Source organism: Ictidomys tridecemlineatus, chromosome 2 (assembly GCF_052094955.1).
Source record: "Ictidomys tridecemlineatus isolate mIctTri1 chromosome 2, mIctTri1.hap1, whole genome shotgun sequence".
Lineage (NCBI taxonomy): Eukaryota > Metazoa > Chordata > Mammalia > Rodentia > Sciuridae > Ictidomys > Ictidomys tridecemlineatus.
Genome location: NC_135478.1, coordinates 132368380 through 132381615, shown reverse-complemented (window position 1 = coordinate 132381615; position 13236 = coordinate 132368380). Strand labels below are relative to the sequence as shown.

Genomic DNA, 13236 nt, shown 5'->3' with positions numbered 1-13236 from the left:
AAACATGTTATCAATCAGGGATCATCCAGAGAAACAGAACCAGCAGCAAGATAACCATCTCCCTTGCTTAAAGTTGGCCAATTATGGTTTTACCCATCATCTACAAATCCCTTCATAATACTACTCAGATGAGTGTTTGCATAACTGGGGACTGTTGCCTCACCAAACTGACATATAAAACTGACCATCACAATATCCATGTCAGCAACTGTTTCTTTCTTTTTCTTTTTCTTTTTTTTTTTGAAGTACTGGGAATTGAACCCAAGGGTACTTGACCATTTAGCTTCATCCCCAGCCCTTTCATTTATTGCTGATATCAAGACAGTTCTTATGGTGCAGACAGAAGATCAAACCAGCCATAATATTCCCTTAAGCCAAATTCTAATCCAAGAAGTTCTCTGGATTAGACAAAGAGAAATGAAAGAAAAGGAGAGGGGATGGGAATAAGAAAGACAGAAGAATGAATCAGACATAATTTTCCTATTCTTGTATATGAATACATGACCAGTATAACTCCACATCATGTACAGTCAAAAGAATGGGATCCAAATTAGAATAACTTATACTCCATGTATGTATAATATGTCAAAATATATTGTCACATCTACCTAAAAAGAATAAAAAAGAAAAAAAAAAAAAGTCTGATCCAGGGCAAGGCTCCAACTCTCTTCACTTCTATGAAGGTTAAGAGAGGTGAGAGAGCTGCAAAAGGAAACCTTGAAGCTAGCAGAGATTGGTTCAGGAGATTTAATGAAAGAAGTTATCTCTTTATCAGAAGAATGCAAGATGAAGTTCCAAGTGCTGATATAGAAGCTCCAGCAATTTACTCAAAAGACAATTGAAAAAGGTGGCTACAGGACTGGGGCTGTAGCTCAGTAGTAGAGAGTTTGCCTAGCACATGTGAGGCACTGGGTTCAATTCTCAGCACCACATATAAATAAAGGTTAAAAAAAAAAGTGGCTACATTAAACAATAGATTTGCAATGCAGATAAAACAGCCTTTATTAGAAAATGCCATCTAGGACTTTCTTGGCTAAAGAGAAGACAATACCTAATACCTGTCTTCAAAGCGTCAAAGGATAGGTTGACTCTCTTACAGACTAATGGTGACTTGAATTGAAGCCAGTATTCATTCACCATTCAAAAATCCTAGGGCCCTTCAGAATTAAACTATATCTACTCTGCCTGTGTTTTATGAATGGAAAAACAAAGCCTAGATGACAGCACATTATTTTTTTAATATTTTTTTCGTTTTCAATGGACATTTATTTTATTTAGATGTGGTGCTGAGAATCGAACCCAGTGCCTCTCATACATGCTAGGCAAGCATTCCACCACTGAGCCACATACCCAGCCCATGACAGCACATTATTTACAAGATGATTTACAGAATATTTTAAGCCTACTATTGAGATCTACTATTCAGAAAAAGACTCCTTTCAAAATATTATTGAATTAATCAACAATGTACCTAGTCACCCAAGAACTCTGATAATGTATAATGAGATTAAGTGTTTTCATATCTAATGATGTTCATTCTTCAACCAATAGTCAAGAAATAATTTCAACCAACTTTTTTTTTTTTGCTATATAAGTATTGAACCCAGGCATGCTTTTCCAATGAGCTACATTCAAGCCCCCTTTTAAATTTTTTATTTTGAAACAGGGACTTGCTAAATTGACAAGGCTGGCCTTGAACTTGTGATCCTCCTTTCTCTGCCTCCCAAGTAGCTGAGATTATACATATGCACCACTATTTCCAGCTAATTTCAACTTTCAAGTCATATTATTTAAGAAATAAATTTTGTAAGGCTATAACTACCATGATGATTCCTCTAATGGATTTGAGCAAAGTAAATTGAAAACCTTCCATAAAGGATTTGCCATTCTAGATGCCATTAAAATAATCTGCGATTCACTGCAAGAGGTCAAAATATCAATATTAACAGGAGTTTGAAAGAAGTTGATTCCAATCCCCATGCATAACTTCAGGGGTTTAAGACTTCAATGGAGGAAGCAACTGCATGCAGATGCGGTGGAAATAGAGAATTAGAATTAAAAATGGAGCCTGGAGATTTTACTGAATTGCTGCAATCTCTTGATAAAACATTAACAGATTTGTTTCTTTACAGATTAACATTAACAGGAATTGTTTCTTATAGATGAGCAAATATTCTTGATGGAAATTATTTCCAGTGAATACAACTGAAATGAAATCCAAGGATTTAGAATATCACATAAACTTAGTTGATAAATCAGCAGCAAGGTTTGAGAGGAATGACTTAATTCTAAAAGAAGTTCTGTCTGTAAAATGCTATCAAAACAGTATCACCTGCTACAGAGAAATCTTTCATGAAAAGAAGAGTCAATCAATGTGCAAAACTCACTGTTGTTACCAAGTATGGTAGCACACGCCCATAATCACAGTAGATTGGGAGGCTGAGGCAGGAGGATCTTTGGCTGAACACTAAACTGCACATGTGTAGTGTGTGATTCCATGAGGCAAATTCAAACCACCCTCAACAACTTGCCAATGTCCTAAGCAACTTAGCAAGACCCTGTCTCAAAATGAAACATAAAAAGAACTGGGGGGGCTGGGGTTGTGGTGGCTCAGTGGTAGAGTGCTTGCCTAGTATGCATGAGGTGCTGGATTTGAACCTCAGCACCACATAAATATAAAATAAAGATATTGTGTCCACCTAAAACTAAAAAACAAATATTAAAAAAGAGAGAGAGAGCTGGGGATGTGGCTCAGTAGTTAAGTGCCCCTGGGTTCAATCCCTGGTACCAAAAAAAAAAAAAAAACCACTGTTACCTTATTTTAAGAAATTGCCACAGCCACCCCAACCTTTAGCAACCACAGCAGCCATCAATATTACGATAAGACACTCCACGAACAAAAATATTATGACTTGGGGATGAGGCTGTAGCTCAGTGATAAAGTGTTTGCCTCACATGTGTGAGGCACTGGGTTCAATCCTCAGCACCACATAAAAATAAATAAAGATACTATGTATTCATTGACTTAATGAAAGCTCAAATGATCGCTAGCATTTTTATTATTTTATAAGTAAAAGTATTTTCTAATTAAGTAAGGTATGTACTTTTTTTAGACATGATGCATAATATATTACAATATAATGTCAACATAACTTTTATATTCACTGAGAAATCAAAACTCTCCTGTGGCTCATTTTATTGCATTTTTTTCCTCTATTACAGTGGTCTAGAACTGTACTAGTTGGGGCTTCCCAACTTACAGACAACAAATCAAACACCCAATCTCTGAGGACTTCTTCCAAAATTTTTTGATGTAATACTAGAATAAATAAAACTGAAGTGCACATCACTAGAGACTGACTGTCTAAGCCCCCCACACACACCAAATTCATATGTTGAATCCAAACCCCAAAATGGTGTTATTAAGAGATGGTACTCCGGGACCCGATTAGGTTAAGGGGTTTCCCCCATGACTGGGATTAGTACCATTTAAGAAATACTCTAGAGAGCTCCCTTACCCTTTCTACATGTGAGGACATAGTGAGAAGACTAAGATGTATAGACCTTCACTAGACAATGCCAGAAACTTGATCTTAGAATAACGGCCTCAAAAACTGCGTGCAATAAACGTCTACTATTTATAATTCACCCAAGCTATTTTATTTTGTTACAGCAGCCTTAACACAAACAACTATGCCTATTCAACCTTCATCTTCCTGACTGATTTCTTTAAAGAGAAGTACACATAGAACTCCAAAAAATTGCTTAGTGGGGCCTGGGTTGTAGCTCAGTGGTAGAGCACTTGCCTAGCATGTATGAGGCATTGGGTTTGATCCTCAGCACCAAATAAAGATAAATAAATAAAATAAAGGTATTGTGTCCATCTACTACTAAAAACATTGTAAAAAAAAAATTGCTTAGAGGTCCCTTAAGTCTTTGGTTGAACACTAAACTACACATGTGTAGTGTATAACTCCATGAGGCAAGTAGAAAATACCTGGGTAACTGATCTAGATGATTCCTAGAGTTCATACAGGGCAGTAAGATGTTCAAGTTTTAACCAGTCAAAATGGGAAGACCTAACTGAACACCCAAAGCATTCCAAAATAGACATTCCAAAATCGCCCCAGAATAGAAGGTACCAAGACATGCCTTAATAAAGCTTGAAAACAAACTTTGAAAGATAATGCTGATATGCAAACAAATTGCCTACAAAAACAAAACTTAACACTCTTTAAGGGAAGAAAATGAAATCCAGAGACTCAACAACACACGTCTCATAATATCTAATATCCAATCAAAAGTTACCAGACATATGCCAGGCGTGGTGACACACACCTGTAACCCCAGTGGCTCGGGAAGCTGAGGCAGGAGGATCATGAGCTCAAAGCCAGCCTCAGCAAAAAGTAAGGCACTAAGCAACTCAATGAAACCCTGTCTCTAAATAAAATACAAAGTAGGGCTGGGGATATGGCTCAGAGATTGAGTGCCACTGAGTTCAATCCCCTGTATCCCACCCCACTCCCCAAAAAAAGTTAGACATGTAAAGAAGTAGGAAAACATGATCCAAAATTACAAGAAAACTCAGTTAAGAGGAACAAATCAAGAAATGACTGAGATAATGCGATTTGCAGATAGACTTTAAATACCTGAATGGCTGACTAGCTACCCACATGGATAAACAAAAAGATTTAAAGAAAACAATACTAGAAGAAATCAAAGCCACAAAAAAGAATCAAAGAGAACATGTAGAACTGAAAAATACAAACCAAAACAAAAAAAAAAGTACTGGATGAATTTAACTAAAGATTATAGACACTAAAGGAGAAAAGATAGTAAACTTGAAGACAGGACAACAGAAACTATTTCAAAGGAAGCACAATGAGAAAAGAAACTAGGGGGTGGGAAGTAAAGATAGGAGCTAGAAGGAGCTCAAAAATTCCCAAAAAAAAAAAAAACACAAAGAAAAGCAAATCATAATCAAATTTCTGAAACTCATGAAGTATATGAAAATATATTAAAAGCAGCCCAGGGGGTAGGAATGGGGAATATATCACATACAAAGGAATAAAGAAGTTCCACTCACTTCTCATCAAAAACAAGGCAAGCCAAAAGCAATGGAATGACATTCTTTAAAAAGCTTAAAGAAAAAATGTGTCAACCTGAAATTCTATCTCCACAAAATTATCCTCAGAAGTTAAGATGAAATAAGGGCATTTTTAGATAACAAAAGCAGATAGAATTCATCACTAACAGATATGCACTACAACAAATGTTAAGAAAGTTCTTCAAGCTAAAAGGAAACATCAGAAGTCTCTCTCTACCCTAAACCCCCACTTTTGGACTCCAAAGCTTTATTTTGTACCTTCTCTTCCAGAACTCCATATTCAAGACCTATTTTGCCCTTCTTCATCAATGTGGTTTCCCATACAAAAATTTTTTTCTTTGAACACCATTATTTAGCTTGACCTTTAAAACTGTAGTCTTAACACTGGCATGGTGGCACATGCCTATAATCCCAATAGCTTGAAAGGCTGAGGCAGGAGGATCACAAGATCAAAGCCAGTCTCAGCAATTTAGTAAGGCTCTGAGCAACTTAGTGAGACCCTGTCTCAAAATAAAAAATAAAAAAAAGGCTGGGGATATAGCTCAGTGGTTAAGTATCTCTGGGTTCAATCCTTGAAAAAAACTGTAGCCTTACCCTATCCTGTTTTATACAGAACTTCATATCAAGTCATTCAGAGTTTTTCAGTTGCTTCATTAACTAGAAACTAGATTCAACACCCCCACACACAAAAAAATCCTGCCATTGAGTACAACTATAATGCACCAACCAAAAATATGGGGAGGAAAAAACTTCACCCAAAACAGGTTGGAGTGCAAGGCACGGGAAGGAAAAAAAAAGAAGTAAAGCAGGAAGCAGTCCTATCAAAGAGGAAGAGTAGATTTTTCTAAAAACAAAGTAGGTTAGGAAGATCACAACTGTCCTGCAGATACTACCCCAAATCACACACAAGGCCTACCAGCTCTCCTTACCCAGATCACAAGGAAAGACTGTATGACTCATTGATATTATATGGAAAACATCTCCTGAAAACTGAGTACAATACAGCACAAGCCTTGATGCAGAAAAACCCAGTGGCATATTCAAGCTCTGTCACTTATTAGCTGCTTGACCTGCAGTTCATTTAAAATTCACAACAGCCCTATGAGATAGGTCCTATTAGGATCACAAGAAGATTACAGTGTTTACCCAAAGTAGTGCATTCAGGAAATGGGAGAGAAAGGATGTGAATCCAGGCCTCCTACATTGAACTGCCTCTTCAAGTGTACATCATATCTTGAGCATGTGACACATACCCTAGCAGTGTTCCTACAGGGAGAATGTGAAATCAAGATGCTCATGCTAAACCTCTACATGTCATGTCTAATTCTGGCCCTGGCCCTCAGTTAGATTCAACACCCCCACACAAAAAAAATCCTGTGGAAAGATACTGCCCTACTAGGGAGAAAAAGGAAGAAGACAAGTCACCTGTATTCCCAGAGCTAAATAAATACCGAGATAAAGAATTGGTGCTTTACAAATGAGAACTAATATGGATAAACCCAACCACCAGTTGTTAAGAGAGAAAGAAGGAATCTGCAGAGGAGGATTTCCTACCTGGGGAGCGCTGGTGGTTCCTGAGGGACTACAGCAGCACCAGCTGCTGCTCCTGGAGCTTCTGCCTCCTCCAAGCCACCAGCCACTTCCTGTTCAGCATCCAGTGAGCCTGAAGGCTGCACTTTCTCTGCATCCCCAGGCCCACCTAATTCTGCAGGAGAGTCAATTTCTATTTCCTGAACTGGGACTGGGACTAGTTCCTTCTCAGCTGTACCAGTTACCACAGCCTTGGCTTCTTCTTCTTCTTTTCTTCTGATTTTCTCTTCAAGTTCCTTCCTTCTCTTCTCATCATCCTGACGGGCCATCTGATCAAAGGTTTTAAATACCTAAAATCAAACAGTAATCCAGCAGTCAGTTCATTTGCCCAGTACCATCCCACACATCCTGTAGAAATATAGCAAAAATAAAATGCAGAATAAAAAAGAAGTAAACAAAAAACTTTTCTTTGGAAAAATGGAAATGTGCTGCAACTTCACCAAAAACCTTTAAGAGTAAAGTATCAAAACCAAAAAAATCAAAAACAAGCTAAGACTAACAATATTTACATAGATGATCCTAGTTATCATAATTTTTATAGGTCCCAATCTTAGTCACAATGCAAAGACCATTCTCCTGGTACTGTGGGTCTGTGAGAGTGCCAACAACTCAAGACTCAAAAATGAAAGATGAGGGGCTAGGGCTGGAGCTCAGTGGCAGAGTGCTTGCCTAGCATGTGTGAGGCACTGGGTTCAATTCTCAGCACCACATATCAATAAATAAAATAAAGGTTCATTGACAACTAAAAAAAATATTTTTAGAAAGATGAAAATATAGTTGAACTTCAATCCTCAAAATGCACCTATGCTGGGCTGGGGTTACAGCTCAGTGGTAGAATGCTTATCTAGCATGTGTGAGACACTGGGTTTGATCCTCAGCACCACATAAAAAATAAATTAAAAAAATAAAATTATTTAGCTGGGCGCCGTGGCACACACCTGTAATCCCAGCAGCTGGGAAGGCTGAAGCAGAAGGATAGCGAGTTCAAAACCAGCCTCAGCAATAGTGAAGCACTAAGCAACTCAGTGAGCCCTGTCTCTAAATACACAATAGGGCTGAGTCCCCTTGAGTTCAATCCCCAGTTCTCCCACACACACATATACACAAAAAAAAAGTGTTTAAAAAAAAATGCACCTAATCTTACTGAACTGTTGCTACCCTCCTACACTGTGAGGGCTGAAAGGAGGCATGGGCATTCGATTCTACAAACATCCACTGTGTGCCTAAGAATATATGAGGAACACAAAATCAAAAACAACTTTCTACATTTGCAGATCTGGTGTGTAGACAAGTCCTTACCATTTTCTGTAACTCAGTCATACCCCTGAAGATACTCAGACCCCTCCATCAAAAAAGTATAAAGTTAAAACAGACCCACACCCAACAACTCTGATACAAGAGGGGCATGATGAAATACTTGATATCCTGTCAAGACTGCAGGCAGGAATGAGTACTTCCGATGAAAGAAATCAGAGGAAGTAGAAAGGGATCTCAATTGGACCTGAAAGAAGAGGCATATCTTCCAAATGCTACAGCTCTAAGAAGTAGGCTCATCAAGAAACAAAGCCTCTGTAGTAGCTGAAGGAATAGCTAAGAAACTAACTGGGGAAATGGGTGGGAGTCAGACTACAGAAGGCTAAAATGCAGAAGGCATTCAATAACAATGTCTGTACACTACACAGGAAAACAGAACAAAAGACAGGTGCTACTACAGGAACTGTGCTGAACAATTCTAAAAACACTCTTGAAAATTCTGTGAAGAATGGGCAGAAGATGGAGCTCAGTGGTAAAAGCACTTTCTTAGCATGCATGAGTCCCTGAGTTCAATCCCCATTGCTAGAAGAAAAATATAAAATAACACAGAAAGAATACTCCATCAACATTCTAAAAATGAGGACAAATAAGGCTCAGAGGGATCAAGTAACTCACCCACAGTCCTGTCAATAAAAAGGATAGTAAAAAATTACACATGACACAACAAGCAGCAAAAGGTAATGTAAGCAGAGGAAAAATAAATAAAATCCTATAAGGTTAAAAACTGGAGACAATCCTAGACCCATTTCTATTCTGCAGATAAGCGGAAGTCCTTACTCATTTCTCTCCAACATTTCATCCTGACAACAGCTCAGGTCCTTTGCCCTCAGAGCCACTCCACCTCTCAAGGTCCTAGATCTACTTAAATCCAAAAAAGCAAAGTAGCAAAGAATCTCTCTCACAACCTAAAACTTCTAACACAGGACCCCCACTGTGGGGGGGGGGTCAGATGGTCCTCAGAGTGCATACTACCTCTGCTACTCAGCACATCCAACCTTCTCTGACCAGCACAACCTAGAAGTACTCTCAAATCACAAAGATCTCCCAGCTACCACATATTCTAGTACTCATTTTAGAGTCACAGAATACTAGATTAAAAGATAGGGGCTGGAGATGTGGCTCAAGCGGTAGCCTGACATGCGTGTGACCCGGGTTCGATCCTCAGCACCACATACCAACAAAGATGTTGTGTCCGCCGAGAACTAAAAAATAAATATTAAAAATTCTTTCTCTCTCTCTCTCTCTCTCTCTCTCTCTCTCTCTCCTCTCTCACTCTCTCTTTAAAAAAAAAAAAAAAAAAGAATACTAGATTAAAAGATATACCTGACCTCCAATCAACCTCCTCACTTGACAATAGGTGAAGTGACTCTCCCAATATTTCCCATAAGCTATATAAGGAACAGGACACAGCTGGCTTTCCCAATTCTTATACTGAGGACTTCTACTTAGCAGCACTTCCCAAACTGAACTCCAAGATAAACACCAAGTTATCAAAAATGGCATGTTTTCTTAAAACATACACTACCTTATAGAATGGAATGCAATTTTCACATATATCATTTATGCTAAGGGTTCTTCAAGTTGTACATCCATACTTGATTAGACTGGGAAGAAATGTGTGAGACACCCTACACTAACTATACCAACAGTCCTCTCCCCAAAATATCAGAGGAAAGCTTTCAAGTTCCAGAAAGCAGTCCAACAACACTCCCATCCAACCCATCTTTGCCTATGTTCACAGAAAGCTGAAGCATCCCACCTCAGGTGAGGGAGTCACAGAAAGGAATCTTATGAGAGCCAATCAGGAACAGAAAAAAAACCCTAAGAGGCAGATAAATGGAAATGGTCAGGAGATGACCTACCCCCACCAAAGATAATGCTGTGCTGTTATCAAACCACTTAATCTGATTCAATATTTTATTGTCCTACCCTCAACACCTTTGCCAATATAGAAATCACCTTTACAAGTCTCCTGCCACATGACCTTCTGTGAAAACGATTACACAGAACTCACCCATATTTATCCAACAAAAATGGCCAAAGAATGTACTTTAAAAGTTTCTTGGGTAATGCTGATGTTTGCGAACAACTTCCAGGGGGATAAAAAAAAAAAAGACAGCCCTTTTAGTCATCTGCTGGAGACTTTCCCCTTGGTTTCTGTGAAACATACTGCCCTTCAATGATTATTCCCCAAAATGTTCTCCACCTCTGGTTTTTCTACTTCAAATCTCTCCAGTCCTCCATCTCCTGCAAGATTTGGTCCTAGGCCGAGTATGGTGGTGCACACCTGTAATCCCAGTGACTCAGGAGGCTGAGACAGGAGGATTCCAAGTTCAAGACCAGCCTGGGCAACTTAGTGAAACCCTGACTCAAGATAAGAAGTAAATAAGGGCTAGTGTAGCTCAGTGGTAAAGCACCCCTAAGTTCCATTCTCAGTACTGCCAAAAATAAAAATAGAAAGAGGAAGGCCAGGCACAGCGGCACACACAATGATTCGGGAAGCTGAGGCAGGAGGATTATCAGCAACTTGTCAAGGCTATCAGCAACTCAGCAAGACCCTGTCTTTAAATAAAATACAAAAAAGGGCTGGAGATGTGTGGTCCAGTGTTTAAGTGCCCATGGGTTCAATCCTCAGTACCAAAAAAAAAAAAAGGAAAGGATTGTGCATATAGCTCAGTAGCAGAGTGATTGGGGGCAGAGGGCGCAGAGAGATTTGTAATCAAAAAGCAATCTTTTACTGGACACAGTGGTACACACATATAATCCCAGCAGCTCAGGAGGCTGAGATGTAGCTCAGTGTTTAAGTGGCCCGGAGTTCAATCCCTCCTCCAAAAAAAAAGTACCCTCCAAAGAAAGCTATGATGAATAAGCTGTATGTTTCTTATCATATCATTCAACCTTACTGAACTACCACATAAAATTCAAGTTTATTTCAGAGATACTTTGAAGATCAAGAAACAAGATTTCATTAAACTGCCATAATGTCCTGCTAAAAACCACCTATGACAGCTCTCTGATCATTCAGAAGGTACTTGGGCCTCCAATAAGGCTGAGGAATAATGGCCTTTGATTCTGAAATTGAAACCCTAATGGAGGGCCAAACTCACTTCTCACCTGACCATCATTATGTTTGTAGGTACTGGGTCATTCTAAGCTTTGGTTTCTTCCTGGAGGTGCTCAAGAAAGTAAAACCTGATCATCATCCTGGAGCCTGCAATAAGATTTCAGACAGAAATACGAAGCACTTTATAGGTGCTAGAGAACCATGGGAGGTATCAGCAGTATTTCCATCTTCTCAGGTTCCTACACTCAATGCTCACCTGAATACTTCTTTCAATTTTGTCAAAAGCCCCATCTCTCTTACAAAACCTTCTCAATTCCCTATTCCTTTCCTTTCAAACAGCTCTATTGCTTTAAGTGGTCCTGCAAGTTCTCTATTATATTCTGTGTTTTATTTTCTTAACTGTAAGCGTCACAAGTAACAAGACCAGTATTTAAACACCCACATCACCAGTGTCTGTGGCAGCCGACTGTAAAACATATTGAGAAAATGCTTATTACTACATTCAGAAGGGCCCGGTCAACCTCATTCAATAAGAATTAAGAGTGCTTCAAACACACACACACACACACACCACAAAATTAACCTGGGATGTATAGATTTAAATCCAAATGCAAATTTAATAATCATATCGACCTGGGATATCATATTTGAACAAGCGGCCACACCCACAGATCAACACATTACTTCAGTTATCCTTGCCACCTCTGGTCTGGTAGCTCTGGAACGTGCAAGTTTCTGCTACTGTAAATGTCTTTCCTCTGGTTCTCCTAACGCTGTTTTCACCTTACATCCAGCAGTCCCCCTCACTGTGATCGTAAGCGTGAAGCAGGGCCAATAGCCGACTGGCTGCTACGGACACCAAGGTACCTCCGACATAGGGCCAGAGATGCTCCCACCGCAGAGCAGCCTGACATCTGATCCGCACAAGTTACCCACAGCCATTCGATCGGGGTCACCTCGGCGATCCCGGGGAAAAGCGGAGGCCTGAGAGGAGCTGCGCACAGGGTCGAGGGTATGGGATCCTGGCCCGGTGCCGGGCGGTGTTAGGGACAACGAGACCCCACGACCCACACGTTCCCCTCCTCACCTGCAGCACCAGAGCTTGTGCGGCCCCGGGCGGGAAGCCCATGCGGTCCGATGGGTGGCGCAGCAGGCGGTAGAAATCAGTCTTGCGGTAGAGGAAGCCGAAGAGAACGCGCAGAAAGTCCTGGACATTGCCCACGTGTTGCAAGATGCCCAGCAGGGCCTGGTCATATAGTTCAGCAGCCCCGGGCTCCATGTCTCCGCAGTCCGAGGGACCCCACCACCGGCACCAACTCAGACCGGCCAATTGACCACTTCCGGCGTGCGCTCCTAACGGCTCCCCCGGACAGCGAGGCCGTGGAACTTCCGGTCCGCGCCTGTTTCTGCCTGCAAACCGAATATGCTCTCCGCGGCCCCCGCGGCCCCACTGGGCTTTGCCCCAGAGCAGCATTCGCTAAAAGAGCCTGACGTGGGCCCCCTTGTGGCTCCTACGCACAAGAAAGCCCATGGTTACTGGGCAGAGCGTGCCTGGCGGCCATGTTCGAAGAGGGCGGAAGAGTTGAAGTGAATAGCATCACATGATCGGTTGGTTTTTGTCATGTGTTGTGGTGTTAACTTCCCGCCCAAATATCTCTAGCCCCTAGGTAAACCTGGGACCGTGGTGCTTGTTTAATTGTTAGTAGATCGGAGAAGGGAAATTCTGTGCTTGTTATTTGTATGAATTTCTTATTAATACAGAGCTGTGGTCAGGCGAGATGGTGCATGCCCGTAATCCAGGCAGCCCGAAGGCTGAGGCAGGAGAATTTCCAAATTAAAGGCCAGCCTCAGCAATTTAGCGAGGGCCCAAGCAATTTAGAGAGAACTTGTCTCAAAAATAAAAAGAGCTGGGAATGTGGCTCTGTGGTAAAGCACCCCAGAACACCCGCACACACACCCCCCAATAAAAGAGTCTGAGTGAAACTCAGGCCTGTTGCAACAGAAGAAATTAAAGATGACTTTAAAAGGACAAGAAAAGAAACATAGAATGCATCCACTTATAAGTTGGAAATGCCCCGTGCAAAATAAAGAATCTAATATGCTATCATTGTGAAATAAAAGTCTGTGTTATGTGTACTATGATATATAGCTATGTGTCATA

General features: G+C 40.5%; 1 protein-coding gene across 1 annotated transcript in view; it reads right to left on the bottom strand.

The window, feature by feature from the left end:
* Nudcd3 (NudC domain containing 3) overlaps positions 1-12617 on the bottom strand; it is a 106626-nt gene extending 94009 nt beyond the window's left edge. The window contains exons 1-2 of the mRNA XM_005319239.5: positions 12163-12617; positions 6662-6987 (exon numbers count right to left, since the gene is read on the bottom strand). Of these exons, the coding sequence (XP_005319296.2) occupies positions 6662-6987; positions 12163-12549 (713 nt within the window). The 5' untranslated portion in view covers positions 12550-12617. The remainder of the gene's footprint in view (positions 1-6661; positions 6988-12162) is intronic.
* Positions 12618-13236: the final 619 nt, after the last annotated feature.